We start from the raw sequence: 23,431 nt of genomic DNA, 5'->3' as shown, positions 1-23,431 counted from the left end.
GAAAAGAAAAATTAAGTCCTAGCCACAGCAACACGTGGCCGGGCACAGCTAGTAGGTATATAAAATAGGTATACAATCAAGCATTTACTGATAATAAATCTGCATTTGCCAGAGTTGCTAATCAGGCTGATTTTCCATTTGATGAAATACAGCTGAAGATCTTCTGCAAGTCCACTGTAACCACTGCATATTCTATCTAACAGATTTGTGTAAGTGTGTGGCATTCAGAAATGTTTTACTGTTGCCAAATTTTTTGTGACCCAAACATTGAGCTAAGGGGACCCCATTTGGGTTTAGGGTTCATGGTTTCAGAAGCAGTAACACAGAGAAGTTTTGCAATGGCACAGGGGCATTGACACTGAGTATCAAATATGGATAGTACTTATGGGGTTGTAAGTGGGGTGTAAGTTTGAATGAAAAATGTTACCCACCCCTGATTTAAGGCACTCTTTCTCTTCCTTTTAGTGCTTTTTTTGCTTGAAGTAGAAGGAAGAGTTGATTTGACAAAATAAGCAGTGGAAAGTAACTTTGAAATGTTTAATCTTCTGATCTTTCCTGCATCCTAGGCTCTGATTATTCTGTTTGTTCTGTGCCTGGCATATAATTCAGAATAGAACCGTTACTCTCCCTTAAACCAAGGGCCTGTTTCATAAAAAGAACCATATTGGTCAAAGCTGTAAGTGGGGTTGATTCCTTTATTAGGTGACAGATAAGCTCTTTCAGCTGTGAAGAAAAGTTCCTTCAGGATACATGCCAGAGAGGTTCATCCATCTCCGTTTCTTCTGGATGTTTGCCTCTTGGCTTCGTACATCAATTACTCCTTTATAAGGACAAAGTAAAGGAAAGAGCATTTGGGAGTTGGAAGAGATTTGGAACAGGAAGATCTGAGCAATGCATTTTATGGGTGCAAAGTGTGCAGGAGTGAACTTCAAGCTGGATTTAGGACATCTGGCGGTTTGAGTGTCCAATCAGGAGACCAAGGTTTACATCCCTACTCAGCATGGAAACCCACAGAGTGACCTTGAGCAAGGCCCGAGAAGAAGGCAATAGCAAATCTCTTCTGCATAAATCTTCACAGCTCAGGAGACCCTATGATAAGGTCACCATAAATTGAAATCAGTTTGAAGGCACATAGCAAAGCAAACTCGTCTAGGAGATAATCCCAAGAGGTTTTGGTCAAAGAAGGGACTGGAGATTTCATACTAGAGCTGCAGTATGAAATTCTACAGTGTAGATGCTCCCCAAGTCTGGAACATCAGAAAAGAACCTTTCTCTCTTTTGTACACGATACTCTGTCAGATATCTCAAGGTTCTCCAAGTTAAACAACTCCCTAAGCTGTTCCTCGTCATTCTTCATTTTTAGACCTTTGATCGCTTTAGTCACACTTCCCTGAACAAATTCCAGCTTGCCAACATCTTTCTTGAACTATAGTGCCCAGAACTGGATGTAATAGTCTAGGTAAAATCTAACCAAAGTGGAATAGAGTGGCACTGTTCCTTGTTTTGATTTGGAAACGATTCCTTTGTTGACACAGGCTAAACTTGTATTCAACTTCTTGGCGTTTACTTCACACCGTTGACTCATGTTTTAGCTTGTGGTCTCCTAAGGGCCCCAGATCCTTTTCACATGTACTTCTTTCAAGCCATGGAATTTGCTGTGCTCTACTGCTCAGCTAGTAGCTCGAACTTCATATATTCCTCATCCAGTGTGAAAGTGGGTCTTCTGGATGTAGAAACTGTTATGGGCCCGTGATGCTTGCAGGGGTTTGGTTCCAGAGCCCTCTGTGGATACCAAAATCTGTGGACATTCAAGCATCGTTATATCCAATATCATGATAAAATGGCAAAATCAAAATTTGCTTAATGGAATGGAGAATATTTTCAAGTCATTGATAGTTGAATCATGGATACAGAATCCATGGATTTGTAGCACCGACTATATTTTTCCCTGACTACCTGAACCACTATGGTATATTGACCAATCCACACGTATAGCCTCAAAATTTTCTCTACAGATAGTCAGTAGAACCTACAATCTTTTCTCACACTCAGATGACAACTGATTGTCTCTATAGGCCTATTCCCATTGAAACAGATGGAAAGTTTGCTCCACCTGCTCTTTCTTCCTCCCACTTCAACACTTTATAGTGATGTACAGATAGACACTGGACTAGAAATGTCATGATGGATATATGGGTGGAGATGGGAGCCTGTCTGGTGACTGGTATAGAAGGGAATTGAGGAAAGGCAGAGCAAGAATTTTGCTCTGCCCCAAATGCATAATCGATCTTCAAAGTGTGACTGTCCCTGGATTTCCTCATGTATACTCCGTATAAAATGTTGGGTCTGCCTTGTAGAGGAAATGGAAATTTAAATAGACATTTGTGCCCATTGAATATATAGATGGCACAGAAGACATACCAGGAAGGGAGATCTAGTCAGGCTTCCTAAGTTGACTCTCTTCTTGAACAACATATTTTTTGCCTTGCAAACTCCAGTTCTCCATCCAGTGGGGCAATGAACCCATTCCAGCTTCCACATCAGTGGGGCAATGAACCCATTCCAGATATTATCCTCAACTTTAAAGAAGGTGCTGGATCTTTTTTTGGTTATAGGATTTTGTACCTTTAATATCTCATTTAAAATTTGGACAAAAACCCAGAGCGAGTTCACAGTGAGCAGCACCGTAGGGCTGACCTCCAGACTTGCATTTGGCCTTTCTCCTGGTTTCCTGCAGACTCTTGTGAAGTTGTGTCCCGACTTTTGTTTTCCTTTGGAAGAACTTTCTTTGACTCGAAGGAGGCCCTTATAATATGCTGGAAATGATTTTCTCCTCAAATTTCTTCTTGTTCCTCCCTCAGAACCAAATGTTTTCCTTCAGTCACCTTGTCTACTGGGGAGACGTGATAAAAGGGCTTGAGCTGTATGTGTGTTTGTGTGAGTGCAGACTTTGATCTAAAGATAGGCCTTTAAAAGTCAAACACATCATTAGCAGCAGGAGAAGCACTTCCCTGTAAACAACTTATTGGTGACTCAGAATAAAAAATCCTGAAGCTGCTGCCGTCTCCTCATTTCAACTCCTCCCAGAGCAAGGATGCTGACAACACAAGAACTTTCCTGGCCTGGTGCCATCCATTAGGAAACATTTTTTGGGTCCCATAAGCATTTTTCTGCATTTACAGTAACTTCTGATGTTCCCGATTGAGGCGTTCAAGGTTTGGCATCCAATGCTGGCTCAACCCGTCCAGCAAATCTCACCCTTCCTGCCGATCTGGCTCTGCACGTGCCGGAAGACGCTTGTTCTTTCTGGTTTTCCTGTAAAAGCAAGCCAGGCGTGTTGGGTTGGCATGGATGTATTAATTTTTATTTTGGTGAAACATTTACGTCCTATCTTTTATCGCAAGATCTCAGGGCGGCGTACGAATGAAATCAGTTTGCACATAGCAATAAAAATAATTTTGAAAATGAAAAGCATACTCACAAGTTCAAAGAGGCTAAAATAGTTTACAACTGGATAAGCACAGATATTTGGAAAGCTAACTTTTAGCTTGGGAGAAAAATGTAACCAGTGGTGAAAGAACTGGACTGGGAATTTATAGAATGGCTGAATTTACAGGGAGAATTTATTTATTTATTTACAGTATTTATATTCCACCCTTCTCACCCCGAAGGGGACTCAAAATTGGATTAAGCATCCCAGCTAGTCCTTATAAAATTCAGACTATAACCCAGACTGGGCTTCTTGCCTCATTGACAAAGATGCTTCCAGTTGCTCCCGCCCAGTGCAGACCAAGTAGAGCTTAAAATCTGTGAGAGTACACATATTATTGATATTTTGATAAATTGTGATATCAGTATAGACTCAAAAGCCATCTACTCACATTTTCTGCCAATACAGGAAAAGCTGCTAATGCATCCTTGAGCGATACCTAGTCTACCTTCTGTGCAGCAAAACTCTCTACTGTCTGATCCTGGGAATGCTTTGGTCAGACCTGACTTGGAACAGTGTTTACAATTCAAGAAAGATATTAACACGTTAGAAAAAAATGTGTCCAGAGAAGGAAAGCCTAAATGGTAAAAGGTTTTCTAGCCAAGCCTTATGAGGAATGGCTTGGAGAGCTGGGTATGTTTAGCCTGGAGAAGAGATGGTTAAATGGTGTCATGATAGTCATGTTTAAATATTTGAAAGGTTCTCAGGGAGCAGGCTTGTTCTCTGCTGCTTCCAGACAGGCCCTATATCCCAGGATCTCATCCCAGGTTTTCTGCTTTAAACTGGATTATATGAGTCCGCACTGCCAGATAATCTGGGATAAACAGAAAACCTGTGATCAGGTCCTGGAATATAGGACCTGTCTGGACTCAGTGCAACTGATTCAAACTACAGCAAAGGATTCCTGTTGTAAGCCGCCCTGAGTCCCTCCGGGTGAGAAGGGCGGGGTAAAAATGATGTGAATAAATAAATAAATAAATAAATTCCACCTAAACAATTAAGAAAAACTTCCTGACCACAAGAGCTGTTCAATATTGGAATACTCTGCTTGGGAGGTTTGGATGAAGATCTTTCAGGAGTGCTTCAGTTGTGTATTACTGGAAAGCAAGAGACTGCATTATATTATCCCTGTGACCCTTTCCTATTGTAATATACCATTTGGGCCTTTTTAGGTTGTCCACTGCAACTTTATTGTCAACCTGCATTTCTACCCCGAGTGAATGTGGAGGGCCAACTGTATTTGTTTTATATGGAGGAACATCTGAGCACAATAGCAAACTAAAAGTGAAACGGACTGGAAACACAAGTTGAGGATTACTTGAGTATGTTCAACCTGAGGGAGAGAAGGTGAACACAAACTAATGGAAATCAATCATAAGAACAGAAATTCCATCTTCATATCGGGCAGAACTTCCTGACAGTAAGAGCTGTTCAGCCATGAAATAGGCTTCCTTGTAGCAGGATAGATTTTCCTTCATTGGAGATCTTTAAACAGAGGTTGAATAGTCATCTTTCAGGAGTACTTTGATTGTGTAGCCCTGCAGTAATCTGAAGTAGATGACTCTTGTGGTCCCTTCCATCTGTACGATTCTAGAGTTATAAGACTGAAAGGTGATAAAAAGAGAATGTTATTATCTGATAAGAAGATGGAGAGGACTTGTTTTCTTTTGCTTCAAAGGGTAGGACAATAGAGTAAACATTCTGATCAAACTTGTGAAAGAACCCCTAGATGGTTGGAGCTGTTGGACAATAGGTGGTGGAGTTTCCTTCACCTGGAGTTTCTAAACCATGGTTAGATAACCACCCATCAGGGCTGTTTTTGCTGTAGGGTTGGACTCCATCAGGAGGTGGTGGAGTCTCCTTTACCTGGGGTTTCTAAATGGAAGTTTGATGGTCACCTGTTAATGTTGCTTTCACTGTGGGGCCTTCATTGGCAGGTAGTGGATTAGATATCCTTTGGGACCACGTTTAATTCTGTGGGCACCTACAGATGTGCAAAACTCATTATGATCCAGCCCACAGAGAGTGCGAGATCTAGCAGGCATGTCTCCATGCCTTTGGCTTCCTATGCGCTAGCTGGGTGGCTTGGGGTAGAGGTGGCCTGGGAAAGAAATAATTGTTTCCATTGCCAGCTTTCTAAAATGAGAATATGTGAGACTGAATTGGGTTGTTTTCCCACTCACAAAAAAGCACTGAATGGGGAAGAACCAGTCTTGTTATCTCATATAATCCTTGAGCGCTATCAGTAGGGGAGAATAATAACATTCAAAACAGTATTGCAACAAGGAGAGGTTTTAGGTCTTGGGGGCTGGTGGAGATCTGCAAAATGGGGAATGGTAAAGTCCTTCTTCCCATGGCTGTTAATATCAGGCAGATGAAACCCGGGGAATTATTTCCACTCCATTCAGCTGCATCAATGACATGACAAAAGGACTGTGCTTTTTGTTGTTGCCTGCTTGCTTTAGTTAAGGGAGATTGCATTCTTAATTACTTTTAGCGCAATGAGTGCATTTGTGTGGGCCTTGATTTGCCAAACACAAAGCTGCCTTTGCTGGACGTTCCGTTTCGCTGCTCACTGTCTTTCGTCTGTTAATCCCCGGGGTGCGACAAATTGGAAGACTCGGCCGGACAACTATGCAGGCTTCCCCTGTTTTAAGCCTCTTATCTGGCAGATAAATCAGAATTTCCAAATCGCTCAGAATCCCCCCAAACCTTTTGGGTGTGTGCATCGGTTTCTGTGCGAGTCACTATAGAAACAAACTCACTCCAGCCTGGGTAACTTGAAACAGCATTTTTGAAATTGTTTTGGATTATAACAGGTTTGTTGGGGTTGTGTTTAATACCCTCCAACAGCTGCTGTGTTAGGAAGTTTGTTTTTCCTTGATTTGATTAAATAAGCAGAATGTTATCCTGTTCTTTAGAGGCTGATATGGTTTTTGGAGTACTCTGAATTGTATATTTAGAACAATTGGTGTGCCTTTGCAATCCATTGTGAGAAATGTGACTTGTGCAAGGTTGTCCAGTGGGTTTCCATGGCCAAACTGGGATTTGAACCTGGTCTCCTAATGTCCTAGCCCAGCACTCAGACCACTACACAACACTGCCTTGCTGACCTTGTATGCTGCTGTAGTTGTGTAAACCAACAGCAGTCCAAGTGGTGACCCATAGACTTCTTTGTTATCCATTGCTGGTGGTCCTTAGCATGTTGTAATGGATGCAAATATGGTGCCAGTCTCTGCCACGTTGGAAAGAAAAATCCTGTTCATCCACTGTATGAGTTAGCTTAAAAAGTATTGATTTAAACTATGTTTTTGAATTCTATTGTTTGGTTTGTTATACCACGTCTAAGGAAATTTGGTCAGTCATGCGGGAAGCAGTATGCGTATGCCTGAACCAAGGACTCAAGCAAGGAGCAAATGTTTAGCTTCAGGAGAAAATAGCATACATCTGCTCTTCCTTTTTATCCATACATTATCCCAGTTTTAAATCTATGGGATCTACTCAGAGGTGCAAGTATGAGGAAGTAGTGTTTAATGGTTTCAATATTGGACAACAACTCTAGAAACCAGGGTTTGAGTCTGGCTTGGCCATGGAAACCCACTGAATGGCCTTGGGTGAGTCACATACACTGAGCCCCAGAAAACTCAATGGGTCACCATAAGTCAGAAATGACTTGAAGGAAACAACAACAGCAACAGCAGAGAGAGAGAAAGAGTAGAGTGTGCTGTCGAAGGCTTTCATGGCTGGCATCACAGGGTTGTTGTATGTTTTCTGGGCTGTATGGCCATGTTCCAGAAGTATTCTCTCCTGACGTTTCACCCACATCTATGGCAAGCATCCTCTGAGGTTGTGAGGTAGTCTCTCCTGATGTTTCGCCTCTGAGAATGCCTGCCATAGATGTGTGCGAAACATCAGGAGATAATACTTCTGGAACATGGCCATACAGCCCGGAAAACATACAAAAACCCAACAAAGAGTAGAGTAGTGTTTGGGCATTGTTTTTACTCTCAGAGAATTGTGGTCTGGCTGGAAGAAAGGCAGATCCCCTAAGGCAGAATATAGGAGGTCATGAGCAGTACGTTGGATAGTAGCAACAAGATCAATGCAAACATTGAAGAAGGGGTCAATAGAACACAACTCAATAGAACTGTTGGAGCCAGTCAGCATTGATCAATATGTTTCAGTAATTGTTGGGATGCAAAACATACTGGACAACAAACAGAAGGTTTAACTAGCAACATTTCATTAGTTTGTAGAATCATAGAATTGGAAGAGACCAGAAGGGCCCTCCAGTTTAACCCCATTCTGCCACACAATCCAAGTCTTCCTGAGAGATGGCCATCCATCCTCTGTTTAAAAACCTCCAGAGAAGTAGACTCCATCACACTCTCAGGCAGCAGATTGCATTTTCAAGCAGCTCTTACAGTCAGAAAGTGCTTCCTAAGGTTCAGATTTTCTTCTCCTGAATTTGAATCCACTGCTTTGTGTCATATTATCAAAAGCAGAAGAAAACAAGCTTGCCTCCTCCTCAATATGGCATCCTTTAATCATGGCTGTCATGCCCTGTTCAGCCTTGTCTTCTCCAAGCTAAATATACCCAGCTCCCACAGCCGTTCCTCATAGGACTTGGTTTCCAAACTTTTGACCATTTTGGTCACCCTTCTCTGGACATGTTTTAGCTTTTTAATGTCTTTCTTGAATTGTTTTGCCCAGAACTGGACACATGGTTATTATTCCAGGTGAGGTCTGACCAGAGCAGAAGAAAGTGGGACTGTTACTTCACTTGATTTAGGCATCATATTCCTGTTGAGGCAGCCTAGAATTGACCTGGATTTTTAAGATGTTGACTCATGTTCAGTGGGGGTTTTATTCACATTATGTCCATTTTTACAGGGGTCTTTCACCCCTAACTCTGGTAAAAGTGGAGGGTTTGCTGCATAATGCTGCAGTCTGAATATGTGTTTCATAATTAGCAGAAGGGCAAGGTTGTGATTCCATCACCCAATGCCTAGCTATCTTTTACACAATGTTGTTGGAACATGGAGTGACTTTCCTAAACAGTTTATGCGAACTTGTATCTTTAAAAAAAAAGAAATGTTGCTGTTTTGTTCCTAGATTACATGTAATCAAAAACTTCCCAACTTCCATAACCTCTGGAGTTTATTTTATTATAGAATGGATATCTTTTATGTTTTGTAAATGCTATGTGTGCCTCTCAGTTTGGCATTTTATGAGAATTTCTACTTGGCCAAGAAACAGAGCCAGCAGTTTTAGTGTTAGACCGCAATCTGCGTAATCCAGATTTTGGTCTCCCTTGAACCAAGAAATCCCTGCATGGCTTTTCAACAGACACTCCCTCCCATCCTGACCCACTTTGTAGGATTGCCATTGTGAGAATAGAGTAAGAGAGGAAAGTTCAAGGCCTTGACCACAGTGGAAGGAAAGCAGGATATTGAAGTTGAGCTTTCCTTATCTGGAATTCTGAAATACTCCAAAATCCAAAATTGTTCCCTCAAGTGACTGAGATAGTTTCACCTTTGCTTTCCAATGGTTCTGTGTAGACAAACTTTAGTTTCATGCAAACATTTATTTAATGTTTACGCTATATGTATAGGGTGTATAAATGAAATATAAATTTATTCTGTGTTTAGAGTGTACTACAAATGTGAGTCAGTTAAGTAGCCATGGCCCTGCGCTGCAAGACATGAGCAGAGTGGTTGGTGAATGGGGCTTGTGTAGGTTTCATAGGGTCGCCATAAGTCGAAGTCAACTTGAAGTTGAATAACACCAGCAACAAATGAATCCTCCGTCATAGTCAACTATCCTGAAATTCCTAGAGAGGTGATCTCTCGCATTTCCTTATTCATAGTTTTTCCCTTTCTCGGAGGTACCATGTCCCTAACCCCAGCAAATGTGGAGAGGTCACTGTAAAGAGTAACCCCAAATCCAAAACATTTCTGATCCAACCATTTTGGATAAGGGATATCCAAGCTGTAGTGGGAATTCTAAATATTCCTCCTTGAACTACAAATTTCAGGAATCTGTATCGCAGTTGCACATTTGGTGTCTTTGTTTAATTGCATGGTGCTGTCATTCAGCGTAAGGGATGCATGGCACAGTTAATGCATAACTCGGAAATCGGATTTTAAGACTCTCCAGCCTACGTTAATGAATGTTACGGTTTAACTATGTACTTTATGAAATGCATATTCGTATTCGAGTTTTAATTCTTGGATCTGATCGGATGCTTGCTGATGCCAGCCACTTGACATTTAGGCACTGAACATTTTGCTGCCTGCATTTTAATGCCTCCCCCTTCTCCAAGAACTTGACATTCCTGAATTTTGCATGGTTTTTACCCTCTAAGCTTTTTTGTGTTTAATGTTTGGGGAAGCAGGGAGTGGTGTGTAGAAAAGCGGAGCTCACTGAGGAGCAACTATTACTTTGTGGTTTTTCTTGAATCAACTCTGCCGACCAGCTGGCTGAAGAACTGAGAGAAGGAGGGGCAAGCCGAGGGAAGGATGCCCTTTTAAACCCCGGGGTTTTCTCCTTCTCAAGAGGAGATGGTTCCCAAGGAGCCCTAAACCCTTGGGAAATCTGGAGGCAGAAGGCCTGTTCCTCGACAAACTCATAGAAAAAATCAGTTCTGTTTTTTTAAAACCCGTTGAATTGGAGGGGAAAAAAATCAATAGCGCTAAATAAGAGTTCATCCAAACTCCATTTTCCAAATAATAAAGTCTTCAACAACACAATAGAGTACATTGTTGTGTATCCTTATTTACCCTTTGCACTTGGCACTTCAGTGTAGGGTAGACCAGCGCGGTGGTCCCTGGACTGGTCTCCAAGCCATTTGTGGTGAATCTGTGCTGGGTTTCCAATTACAAACAAAGAAGGAACCATTGTAATCAATGAGCACCAATATGAGTGCCTGTCCCCTACTTTCAATAGCCCAAGTAACACCGGTATACATTTCTTCTGTTTTTCTTGCTACACTTATTCTGAGGCAAGATTAAGGGAACATTTGGTATTCCAGGTATTTTTGGCTTATAGCTTTCATTAGCCTCATCCAACATGGCTAATCATCTGGAATTGTGGGAGTTATGGTCCAAAAGAACCAGCACAATGTCATAGTTTAGATGTTGGGCTAGGACTCAAGACACTAGGGTTTGAATCTCACTTGACCATGAAAAACTTTGAGCATGCCCAGGAGAACCTTTCATATGCTTCTGGGCTTAGACACAGTGGGATTGTTCCTCCTCTTCTCTTGCTCTGAAGCCAGGGCAGTGGCAGTTGGAATAGAGGAAGGACCTTTCATCTGACTCTGGGACTAGGCATGATGGAGCTGTGTCTCCCCCTTTTTCCCTCCCTCCAAGGCCAAGGCAGTGGTAGCGAGAATGGATGGAGGGCCTTTCATCTGCTTTAGGACTTAGGCATGGCAGAGTTGTCCTGTATCTTCTCTCCTTCTGTGGCCAGGGCAGTGGCAGTTGGAATGGAGAGAGTGCCTTTCATCTACTTCTGGTCTTAGGCATAATGGAGCTATGTCTGCATCCTCTTATGTCCCTCTGAGGACAGGACAGTAGCAGTTGTGATGGAAGGAAAGCTTTTCATCTCCTTCAGGCCCTAGGTGTGGTGGAATTGTCCCTCGTCTTGTCTCCTCCAAGGCCAGGGAAGTGGTTGTTGGGATGGATGAAGAGATTATAATCTGCTTGTGGGCCTAGACATTATGGAGGTATAATAGATTGTGAAAAATGCCCCTCTCCCTGAATATTTTGAAGTTGTGGCAAGCTCATATCGGAAGATGCAGTCCAACAGATAGCCTGGATGCAAACCACCTAGGGCAATGTCAGCTCTTCGTATTTCCCATACATGTATGGGAGGGCTGTTTCTCAGAAAGGCACTCTGTCCAACTCTTTCTGTTCTGGGTGAATGAGAAAGTGAAATTTATCCAGCTCCCTTTTTGCTCTATATCCTGGGTTGAGCAGCCCTAGAAAACTGCTAATCTGCAAGAAATGAACAGTAGTATGTGTTCAGTATGTAACCGCTTATCAGCAGCACTCCATTTCCAAGTGCAATGCCATCTTACCAGTTGTTAGGAAAGGCCAAATAACCCCATAAATTATACGCTTAACAAGTCTGCTCCATGACTCCACAGTGAAGCCTGAGCTGCAAAGTCCCAGAAGCGACATGTATTACATGTTGAAAAAAAAATGGCTTGCTTTCGGCATAAAGAGGTTGTATGCTCCTATTGATTCCAAGTGGAGTTAAACTTGGAGCCATGTTCCAAAACATCTTGATATACTCTGTCTATACAATAACAGCTAAAATACCAGAATGTGATAGAAAGAACAAATGTGACGTACATAGTTTGAAAACAGTGCTTGCTTTTTTATGGTTGACTTCATATGGGAGTTGTAGCTTTTTGTTGCTTCGTTGATGCCACATGTTTTGGAAGATTTCTGTATAAAGTTAGCTTAATTGCTTGTTTGAGCTACCAAGCCAGTGTCCACCCCGGCGCTGTGTTGTTAAATAAACTGCTGAGTTCAATGTTCTCCCAGATTCCATTCGTGAAACTTACTAGCCCCGATTTTAATGCTCTCCCTTTTATTTCTGTCTTCTTTTAGGATCTAGTGACTAAAAGGGAAAACCATAAGGGCTTCAACCATGGCCCCAAGAAAAAGGAGCGGGCGAGGGATCTCGTTCATCTTCTGCTGCTTCCGAAGTAATGACCACCCTGAGATCACGTACCGGCTGCGGAATGACAGCAACTTTGCCCTGCAAACCATGGAGCCGGCTTTTCCCATGCCGCCGGTGGAAGAACTGGATGTTATGTTCAGTGAGCTGGTGGTAAGTAATGGTTTTGTCCTGTGAGGGGTTAAATATTGGAAAAGGTCAGGAAAGAAATAAACTGAAAGGAACAAATGGATGAACAATATAGTATGACTGCCATGTCTACAGAGGCTACATTGTTGAACTTACCACGGAATCAGGAAACCAAGAAAGATAGTGAACCCCATTGAAATGAACGGGTTCTGCTGAAAGGACATAGGTTCTATGGCACGCATGGGCAAACTTTGGCCCTCCAGGTGTTTTGGACTTCAACTCCCACCATTCCTAACAACCTGTTAGGAATGGTGGGAGTTGAAGTCCAGATCATCTGGAGGGCCGAAATTTGCCCATGCCTGCTCTAGGGTCATGTCAGGAGAAAGCATGCAGTGGGATCATCTGGAGAACCTAGCAGATTTTTTGTCTGATGCCAGTAGGTGAAACTATAATTTGCAAATTATAAAAACCTTAACTATAATGAGGTTTTCTTGTCCAAACGTCTTCAGAGGGAGTTCGCCATTGCCTTCCTCTGAGACAGAGAGAGTGTGATCTAACCAAGTCCTTCCAGTGGTTTCCATGGACAAGTAGAGATTCAGACCCCAGGGTTTGTGCTGTATTTAGATTCAATTCCATCCTCAGAAAATGAAACAAAGGTGTGCATGAAAGATGCCAAAAACAAATGTTAGTAAAGGACTGACTATAAGAGTTGGATTGCAAGAGATGAAAACATTCCCTTATTTAGCAAAGTCGTGAGTTTGACAATAGCAAATTCATGGGCCTGTAATAGGGATGGCAGGCTTTGTAATCTGGGCATTTGGCAGGTTCATGGGAATGCAGTGCCAGTTGGGTTTACCACTCATAAGAGCTTCGATTCTCAATGGTAACTGTCCCTCTGCATGCTCGAGCATGACACTATAGAAGCCATGCAGTTTTAAAAATATTCTTTCTTCTTTAAATGCAAACACTGGTTGCTCCTGACTTCTTTGATAAGGCTTCCTATGGGAGGGTCCCCAACCATGTTCTTTGCTTTGGTCAAGATGGCATTTGACTGTTGTTCAAGAGCATGGTTAGAGTAATTTCTTGCCAAGAGAAGTTTATGTTTAATACATGTAGGGATTTCTAGGTCTATCAGCATCTGAACATAGAATCTCATTGGAGAAGATAGAAATTCCTATAGAGGTGTCCATTTTAGAAATCTCTAGCATGACTAGAGGAAGTAGATCAACCATGGGCAAACTTCCTACCTCCAGGTGTTTTGGACTCCCAACTCCCACAGTTCCTATCAACATACCAGCTGTTAGGAATTGTGGGAGTTGGAGTCCAAAACACCTGGAGGGCCAGTGTTTGCCCAGGCCTGAAGTAGACCATAGTTTCACATTGGAAGTTCCTAGAGAAAATGTTTTTAATAAAGTGCATGAATAATCAAATCCACAAAAGGGAAAATTACAAATGTAGAGGGCCAATTGTCTGTGTACTCAGCTGTGCTTAAAAGTCAGCCATGACTGGTGTCTTGCACACAGGTGAATTGGTGGATTCGCTCTGTGTTTAGCCTGAACTTTAAAAGAACTATCCAGGGTTTTGAACTTTGTACCTCAACTAGGTTCAGCACATTGGATAGCTCTTTTCAACTCTGAACGAAAAGCCTGCACCAAGTATAATGAATATAATTATGAAGATGACCTTGTAAGGGAAGTGTACATTCCATTGGGAATGTGTGACTCCAGAACATGTATGGGCTTGGCTGGCACAAAGGGTATCCCATGATCTGTTGCCAGGCTTCCTAAGTGATGAGTTGTGCTCTTAGGTAACACTCTCTTTTCATTGTTAAATTGCATCTCCAGCTCACCCCCCATTAATGGCTGGTAACTTCTGTCGCATTGGAGGATCTCGTGATTCCTTGAGTGCTGTTCTCTATAGCCATGTGTTGGCCCTCTAGTATGGCTAAAGGAAGTTGAACATAGAATCAAACTGGGAGAGTTAGAGATCCCTAGATAGAATATTTTTCATCAAATCCAAATAAATATGCAGGGACATCTGTAGTTTGCATTTTAAAGGAGGTGATGCATCTGTTTTGAGGATGGGGTCCAGCACTCTGTATCACTTCTTTAAAGACTTCCTCAAAGGACTGTATGTGAGTCCAATGGGACACAATTTCCACTGAAGAACAATAGAGCTATGTTTCCAGAAAAGTTGTGTGCTGGGTTTCAACCTTAGCTAAATGGCTTGGAAATGCCTTAGCTAAATGCCAGGTGTAACCTCACTGTCTGGCTTTTGGAATCTGGTCAGAAGAGGCTTAGAAGGAGATTTCTTCTTTAAATAAATTCCGGTAGCACGGCTACACCCATTGGCAGGATGGAAGTTCTTGCCATCTGTGATTTAATTGTCTCGCTTTTTACAGAAAAGACGAGGTGAAATATTGTTGGCAACAAAGGTTGGCAATTATACAAACAGAGGTTTCTTTTCAAAATCTGGAATCCCCAACAGAAGGACTCCCTGCCTCCACATGTCCTCCTTCTTTTATTTATCTCGTAGGCTTATGGCCTGCAGATCCTTTAATATATAACTGAGCTATGAATCCTCTGTGAATTTTAGTTCAAAGGAGCTGAGCACTATCCCAGAAATAGGGTTCAGCATTTTGGACAGCTCTTTTAAAGTTGGAGTAGATTTCCAAAGCAAATTCACATGTAGCATGTGTATTATTGTCTATACATTGACAGCTTCCTGTGCTTCTAGTGTGATAATATGAATTGTGTGTTTCAGGCTTTCTTTAGACTTGCTTCCTTTTTTGAATTGTATGTTTTATTCCAGAAATAGCAACAAGATAAAACAAGTAAGCAACTTTTGGGTATATAATATTAAAAACTACACAACTAAATTCTGCCTGCTACTACAAAACTACAGCTAAACAAAACTATTAAAAACACCAAAACAGAAAAACAAAAACACAGCACACCACATACACACAAAACCAAAAAAACCCCATAGCTACTGACTTTTTCTCTGTTTGATGGTTTTTATCACTTACTATTCTATTGCCTTTAAATGATACTGAATTCAAGAAGGCAATGAGAAATGAAAATAAAAGTTTTTTTTCTTATTGAAAAAAAGCTGAATTGGCATCTGTTGGGAAGGATTTGTTTGCATCTATCTGAAGTGCAGAAGAAGACTGGACTAGATGGCCATTGGGGTTTCTTTCAGCTCTGTGATTCTCCGATTCGGAGCCCCTTCTGTAGAGTTTTCCACTTTCTGCTAGTCGTGGATGGTCATGGTGAAGCCTGCGAGTGCCAACAGGATTGTGCTGCCAAGAAGGCTTCCTCCTCCTGCCAAGCCCCCTTCAAAAGCATGAATGGCCATACGCCGGGGTATTTTGAGGTGGTTGGCACTGGCGGATCCAAATCTCCATCCAAACAGGGCAAACTCCTTGTCCCGTTGTCGTCTGCCGGGGCCACGTCTGCTCTCGCTGCTGCCACACAGGGAGAAAAGGGGTTGGGTGGAAAGAGACATTCACAAAAGCCTGCCGGAGCCTGGTCAGCTGCCGCTTTTGTTGGTGCCGGCATTTCCCGGCGGCTTTGGAAAGGCTCAGCGTTGCTGGGGAAACCTGCAAGATTTCCCTGGACCGGTGATGACGGGGACATGCCTTGCTGGCTTCCAGTATTTTCAGTCTTTTGCCACAACTTGCTGGATGAATGCCCTCTGAATATTTCAAGAGGAAGGAGAATAGGGGAGAACGAAAGGTCACTTGGGGCAAAAGCTGTGACCGGGAGGAACTTCTGATGCTAACCCATTGAATGTTGCAATGCTTGGGTCGAGTCTGGCTTTATTTTTTAAGACATCTCCGATTTAGATGCTCTTCCATGGAATTCCCCCCTTCCTAATCTCCCTTTGTTGCAGCACCATCTGGCAATGACGTCCATATAATGCCACCAATTCATCTGCCCATCCATGCTGCCTTGCTTGCAGTAATGATGGGCAGATGAATTGCATCGCCTTTAGCCTTCTTCTGATGTTCAAACCAGAGTGTTTTTAAGGGTTAAAAAAATAGACTCTAGTTTCCAAGTTTCTGGAAGTTGGAATCTCCAAAATAACATAGAATCACAGAATTGGAAAGGATCTCAACATCTTTGATTCCAGCATCAGACAGTTCTGGAATCTGCAGCCAAAGCATCCCTGACAGATGGGCATCAAACATCCGATAAGAACTTCTGACAATGGAGAATCCACCATTTCCCAGACTGTCTGTTCCACTACTGAACGGTTCTTACTGTTAGGAAGGTCTTCCTCATGTAAATAAATTACCAGTTATTTGTTATATTGGCTTAGACCAGCCATGGGCAAACTTCAGCCCTCCAGGAGTTTTGGTCTTCAATTCCCATCATTCCTTTCAGACAGTTTGCTGAAGTTTGCCCATGCCTGGCTTAGACTGTAAAATGAATGCAGTTTGATACCACTTTCACTGTCCTGGCTCAATGCTATGGATTCCTGAGAGTTGTAGTTTTTTTTAACAAGGTTTTTAGTTTTCTCTGTCAAAGAGTTCTTGTTCCTCATCAAACTATAATTCCTAGGAATCCATCGCCCTGAGCCATGGCAGTTCAAGTGCTGTCAAACTGCATTCGCTTTACAGTGTAGATGAACCCTAGGACTTGGAACGGCAGATACGAAGGAATTAGGGAACCTCTGAGGATGCCTGCCATAGATGTGCGCGAAACGTCAGGAGAGAATACTTCTGGAACATGGTCATACAGCCTGGAAAACAGACAACAATTCCCAATTAGGGAAGATCCTGAAATGTCAAGAATTATGATAGCCATCTAATTAAAAAAATAGCCACCTGCTTCATTATCTCAGTTTTAGATCATTTCCAATTAAGTGTGAGTACAAAACTAGTTCTGGAGGAAAAGGTGTGCCACCTTTGTGTTAAGACAATGCACCTACAAGCAATTGAAAATACAATCATTTAGGGTCGTTCTGTTCTCTGCATGGAGAGTTTCTGTAGGAAACATTGAGACTCTCAGATGTCATTGGACTGCAACTCATAGCATTCCTCATGGTTATCTATACTATTTTGAAAGAAAGTCCTGTAGCAAAAATTTCTCTTCCAGAATCATGAAAGCCTTGAAAATTATGAGTTTGAACTACAATAAACTAGGCAGCACAGTCACAGGAGAGGGAAGAGGCCAATTGCATTTATTCAAGAGGAGATTTGTGGGCTTCTTGCAGTAATTTTAAAGATGGCCACATCATCTGTAAAAATATTGGAAGAAGCAGAAGGGGAGACAGAAGAGAGCATGTTTTCAGTTGACTGCCTTGGTTCTGTGAAATGGGCATAATTTTATAGCAATATGCTGGGTTCTACTTTGTTTTCCCAGAATGGTTTGGTTCTTTTTAATGAAAGCTTATGTGGCTCCTTTGGCTATTGATTAAAGCTGTGTAACCCTTTAGCGTATCAAGGCATGATATAGCAGAGGCAATATGGGTACAGATGTTCCTCATTGCAGATGAAAGGTATGGTGCAAATAGCTTAGCGGCAGATTAACCCAATGGGTTTTTGAGGATACTTTAACCTCTCATGTCAGCTACAAGCATCCCCAATATGAAGCCATTTAATCGTTAGATCATGCATTATGGATCAGTCTTGATCTTACCGTAAGCTTGCTATCCGACAGAAGGACATGGAGTAAATAAATACAGTCAGTGGGGATGGTCTCTATCTTATATTATTTTGCAAAGGAATGAGACACATTCATGGAAGAGAAGAGAAAATTTGGTAAATTCATGGAGGTGTGTCCATTTGTGCCATATCCTCCAATTGTCCAGTTTGGAAAGGAAAATCCAAGGGTGCATCTACAATGTAGAATTAATACACTTTGACACCACTTTGTCAATAGTTTAAAGCTAAGGAATCGTGGGAAGTGTACTTTGATGATGCACTCTTTGGCAGTGAAGGCTGAAAACTCTAAAATCAGGACAGTAAATAAAGAACAACACTCTGAAAACGGGAATCCCAGATATGGAACAATCCGGGCCAGCTAACACCTCCCAACAAAGGATTCTCCCAGGCAGGAAGCAGCCAGGCTTTGAAGCTGCAAGGCCATTAAGTGCTAATCAAGGTGATTAATTGCAACATTCACACTTTCCTCCAACAGACAAGTGTTATTTCTCCCACCCTGGAAATTCCACAGATATATAAACTCTCTTGCCTAGTTTCCAACAGACCTCACAACCTCTGAGGATGCCTGCCATATATGTGGGTGAAACATCAGGAAAGAATACTTCTGGAACATGACCTTACAGCCCAAAAAATTCACAGTAACCCAGTGATTCTGGCCATGAAAGCTTCAACAACACATTCTGATATTGCTTGGCCATACATGCCCCACTTATTAGTGATCATATCTTAAAAGGTATGAATTAAACTTTATTCAGATGAAAGTATCTGAAACCTAGGAAGAGGTCCTAATATTTGGGCAGAGAAAGGGAAGGATACGTCTTAAAACTGACTAATAATAATAATAATAATAATAATAATAATAATAATAATAATAATAATAATAATAACGCTTTATACCATACAGTCTGTAAAACTCACAACAACCCAAGGCTGAAAACCTTGTAAAGCTACTACTCTGATGATACCATATAATTGAGCCATCAAAGTGGTGTCAAATTGCATTAACTCTACAGTGTAGATGCAGCCTGACTTGTTCATAATGTGAGTGAAATGTGAGTCCAAATGCCGTAGACATTTTGTTTGGTTTTGTGCCAATTTTCTCACACCGAAGCTCAAATTTAGGCATAGATAATGCTGGAAATGCATGGCCTCCTAAATTGGAAAACTTTCAAGAAAAATTACTTATTTTTTTGAAGAAATAACATTTACTGCTCTGAGAAAAGATGCCAAATGTTTCTGGGTGGCAAACCATTTCTGGCAGGCTTCATTCAGTCTTTCCATTATCATTCTGAAACAGCAAGTCCGGTTCAGTAACACTAATACAGGGAGTCACATTATCCAAGCAGCAACAGCAACAACGACAACTTGGATGCCAGATGTTCGGATTTTATGGAGGCAGGTGGAATGCGTCTCCCGCATCATGGCTCAGCCTTGGAAGTGGAGGGTGTTGCTTCATCGATATGGAGCCACTTATCCCACTTTTATGCCATCTCCCTCCCTCACTCACTCCAGAGCTTCAAGTGGTGTCAGCTGTGTTTGCGGCAACATTATCTTCTCATAAATTAAACACCAGGCGAGATAAACTGACTTCAATTCGATCCCTTGGATTGTTTCAGCCCATCAGGGCTTGAAACTGGCAGGATTTCTAGTGTTTCTTAAAGTGTTTTGCTCTTGTTTTCTAAAACTTCTATATTTCTGACATCTAAAAAATGATTTTGATATGTTTTTTTCCTAGCAGTAAACACATAGCAATCATTTAAAGCCGATTGCCGTGGGCCAAAGCAAGAAAAAACTCTTCTAATTAATTTAGAATATCATGTAGCACGAGTAAGAAGCGTGTCTAAGAATTCATATACACCAGGCATGGGCAAACTTCGTCTCTCTAGGTGTTTTGAACTTCAACTCCCACAATTCTGTGGGAGTTGAAGTCCAAAACACCTGGAGGGCCCAAGTTTGCCCATGCCTGATCTACACTGTAGAATGAATGCAGTTTGACACCACTTTAACTGCCATGGCTCAATGCTATGGAATCACAAGAGTTGCAGTTTTACAAGGTTTTTCGCTTTCTCCGCCAAAGAGTGCTGATGCCTTCCCAAACTACAACTCCCAGGATTTCATTGTATTGAGTCATGACAGTTAAAGTGGTGCCAAACTGCATTCATTCTACAATGTAGATGCATCTTAAGTGGAAGATCAGTTGTCCAGCAGAACATCTACAGCTGAGATGCACTCTTATCTGAAACATTGGCGACCTGTAGCCTCTCATGGTAGGCCAAGAGGGAAAGTTTAAACCATAGGTCTCATGTAGTTCCAGCATCTTCATTTTTCAGCTGCTAAGGCCTCGCAACACCTTCTAGTTTCTCAGTTATTGATTGCCATTGACTTCAGATTATGGTGATCCTATGAATGAAAGACCTCCAAGTCACCCTGTTATCGACAGCCTTCTTCTGGTCTTGTAAACTCAGGGCTACCGTGGCTTCCCTGACCAAATACATACATCTGGAGTGTGGTCCTCTTCCTTTCCTATGACCTTCTACCTCAGTGGTTTTCAACCTGTGGGTCCCCATGTGTTTTGGCTCACAACTCCCAGAAATCCCAGCTCGTTTACTAGCTGTTAGGATTTCTAGGAGTTGAAGGCCAAAACATCTGGGGATCCACAGGTTGAGAACCACTGCTCTACCTTATCAAGCAATATTGTCTTTCCTAGTGAGTCATATCTTCTCATTGTACGTCCATAATACAACAGTGAAATTGCTTCTTCTTAGGGTCTGCTACATATGATAGGCTTTTTGATGGAGGACAATTGGCACCATAGCTAACACTCATTGGTACTGCACAGAAGGAGGCACATGCCAGCCACTTTTGAATGTCTCGTTGTATGATAAGACAGTATAAATCTTCAGACATGTTTTCCAAATGATAGAATCCTAGAAGAAACCCCAAGGGTCATCATACAACCCCATTCTGCCATGCAGTCGTACACAATTCAAGCCCTCTCCTCCAGTCTCTGTTTAAATATCTCCAGAGAAGGACTCTCCACCACACTCTGAGGCAGTGTATTCCACTGCCAAACAACTCTGAAAGTGCCCTAAATATTCCTAAACAATGGGAATAAGCCAAAACTCCATCCTAAACACATAATTTGAAGGTAATCTTATGCACAATTTATAGAAATAATTTCTGCATGACATAAAATTTGTGTACATTGAACCATCAAGAAGTCAAGGAGTCACCATCTCAGCCACCCGTGTGGTCAGTGTTAGAGTATTTCTTTGATGTCTTAGTAGAAAAGGAGAATTCAGCCTGTGTGGGTTGTTGTCTGGTTGTATGACAAGTAATGTCTGCTCTGTATTTTTACAACCATTAAACGTACAGCATGATTAAAGCATTGGGCTATGACTTTGGAGACCAGGGTTTGAATTCCTTCTTGACCATGAAAACTCATTGAGTGACCCGGGCAAGGTGATAAACGCTGAAAAACCTTATGATAGAATTGCATTAGAGTTGCCATAAGTCAGAAATGAGTTGAAAGTACACAACGACAAACATGTAGGCACCCTCTCCAGTTTTCCGTCTGGCAACCATAGCCTGCGGTTGGCCTCCAGGCTCACTTTTAGGAGCCAAAGAATATACATCGACATGTTCGGTTTTTCTATGATGATCAAGCCTTGTCTCTGTCTCCTGATTTTGTTCCAAGTTAAATATTTCTCCAGTCAGTATAATTTGTCGTCTAGGCTTTACATCCATCTTGAGTCTTGTCTGTGCTGGATTTCATCATGAGCTAATGTAGTTCAGTTCCTCATATTAGAAGGGGAGCTCTCAATACTCCCCCTCCCATCCAATTCAAATTTGACATAATTGTTAGAATAATACACTTGTGGAGTGTATGGAAATGCTGAGCAGCTGCCTAAAATTGAGTGCCTCACAGCTTTATTATGTCTTAATCCAAACCTCAATCTCATTACACAGAAATGCTTGAGCTGAGTTGCAGTTGCCCTCTTGAAAGCCAGGACTAGGGTCTAATGTTGCTATCAGAGACCTTTTTGTTCCCGTTACTACACTTAACCTGTTCTCTGGTCATACTTTTAAATTAGGTCAACTGCCTTTACTCATCCATGAATTAATATTCTATAGATAGGGATGGGAAAGGCTAAACAAATGCATCCTCCAAAAACAAGTGCAAGAAACCATTGGAAAATGTGCAAAGATATTCTTCTACTGTTGACCAGCAGGGCAAAAACGTTGGAAATGTTTCATTTTGGCAGAAGAGAGCATGATTTCACTAATCTTTGGTCCCACTTTCATGGAGATTAGGGTTAAAGGGCCCCTGAGAAGGTGGAGAATAGTTTTTTGGTTTTTTTAAAAGAAAAGCTATTGGCAAGAACATCTCTGTAAGAATGTTTAGGTCCTCCAGTGCAGTTGTCTTCAGTAGACCATAAAATCGCACCAGAGGAACTAGGTTCTCCTAGATGTTCTCTAGATCCTCCAGCAAGTTGCTATGGTAAACATGCGTTGGAAAGACCATAGAGTTTTACTGGAGAACCTAGTAATTTCTAAAGAGACCATAATAATCAGATCTGCAAACAATCAGATCCTCAGAATGTAAAACCAATAATCCTTCTAGTAGTCACTAGGTCCTCCAGCACAACTCTCTCAAGTTGAACATTGAATGACTCAGGGTGCATCAATGTAGTTTGACACCACTTTAACTGCCATAGCTCTATGCTATGGATTCCTGGGAGTTGTAGTTAGATGAGGCAGAGAAGGCTTATAGAAAACTACAACTCCCAGGATTCCATAGCATTGAACCAATTGCATTAATCCCATAGTGTAGATGCACCCCTAGAGATATTCTCTAGGTCAGTGATTCGCAACCTGTGGGTCCCCAGGTGTTTTGGCCTACAACTCCCAGTTTACCAGCTGTCAGGATTTCTGGGGGTTGAAGGCCAAAACATCCGGGGACCCACAGGTTAAGAACCACTGCTCTAAACCCTCCAGTGCGATTCTATGGTCAACGTCCCCTGGATTTACATGGAATGACGTAGTGATTCCTGGAGAGAACACAGTGGTCAAATCCTCAAAAGTGAAACCCACAAATCAGGATGGCCAAATTGATTTGTTACTTCTGGAAGTGTTTCTCTAACTTAGCTTATAAATAATAAGTAGCTAGATTTGTCTGGTGCAAGAAATACGTATATATTGAGACACCTTAAAAAGGCTAAACAAGGTTTATTGAGCATAAGCTTTCCTGGGGTTGAAGCCACTTCATCACATGGATGCAGCAAAGTGGGCTGGAGTCCATGGAAGCGTATGCCAAACACAACATTTCCAAAGAACCCCTTGAGTTTATAAGCAAAGGATGTCTCTTTCTTTAGCTTCCAGCCTCATGCGTAAAGAAAGCTTGGATTGCTTTCTTGGAAGGGAGTGGTTGTTGACAAGCCAATGTAAGA

At 41.9% G+C, this 23,431-nt stretch overlaps 1 protein-coding gene across 3 annotated transcripts in view; it reads left to right on the top strand.

Moving 5' to 3' along the window:
* daam1 (dishevelled associated activator of morphogenesis 1) overlaps window positions 1-23,431 on the top strand; it is a 188,273-nt gene that overhangs the window by 61,340 nt on the left and 103,502 nt on the right. For all 3 annotated transcript variants that reach the window (XM_062968613.1, XM_062968612.1, XM_062968611.1), the window contains one exon: window positions 12,112-12,334. In XM_062968613.1, coding sequence (XP_062824683.1) covers window positions 12,152-12,334 — 183 coding nt within the window. In that variant the 5' untranslated portion in view covers window positions 12,112-12,151. The remainder of the gene's footprint in view (window positions 1-12,111; window positions 12,335-23,431) is intronic.

This window comes from Anolis carolinensis, chromosome 1, assembly GCF_035594765.1.
Source record: "Anolis carolinensis isolate JA03-04 chromosome 1, rAnoCar3.1.pri, whole genome shotgun sequence".
In the NCBI taxonomy this organism is placed as follows: Eukaryota; Metazoa; Chordata; class Lepidosauria; order Squamata; family Dactyloidae; genus Anolis; species Anolis carolinensis.
This window is presented reverse-complemented; position numbering and strand designations above follow the sequence as displayed.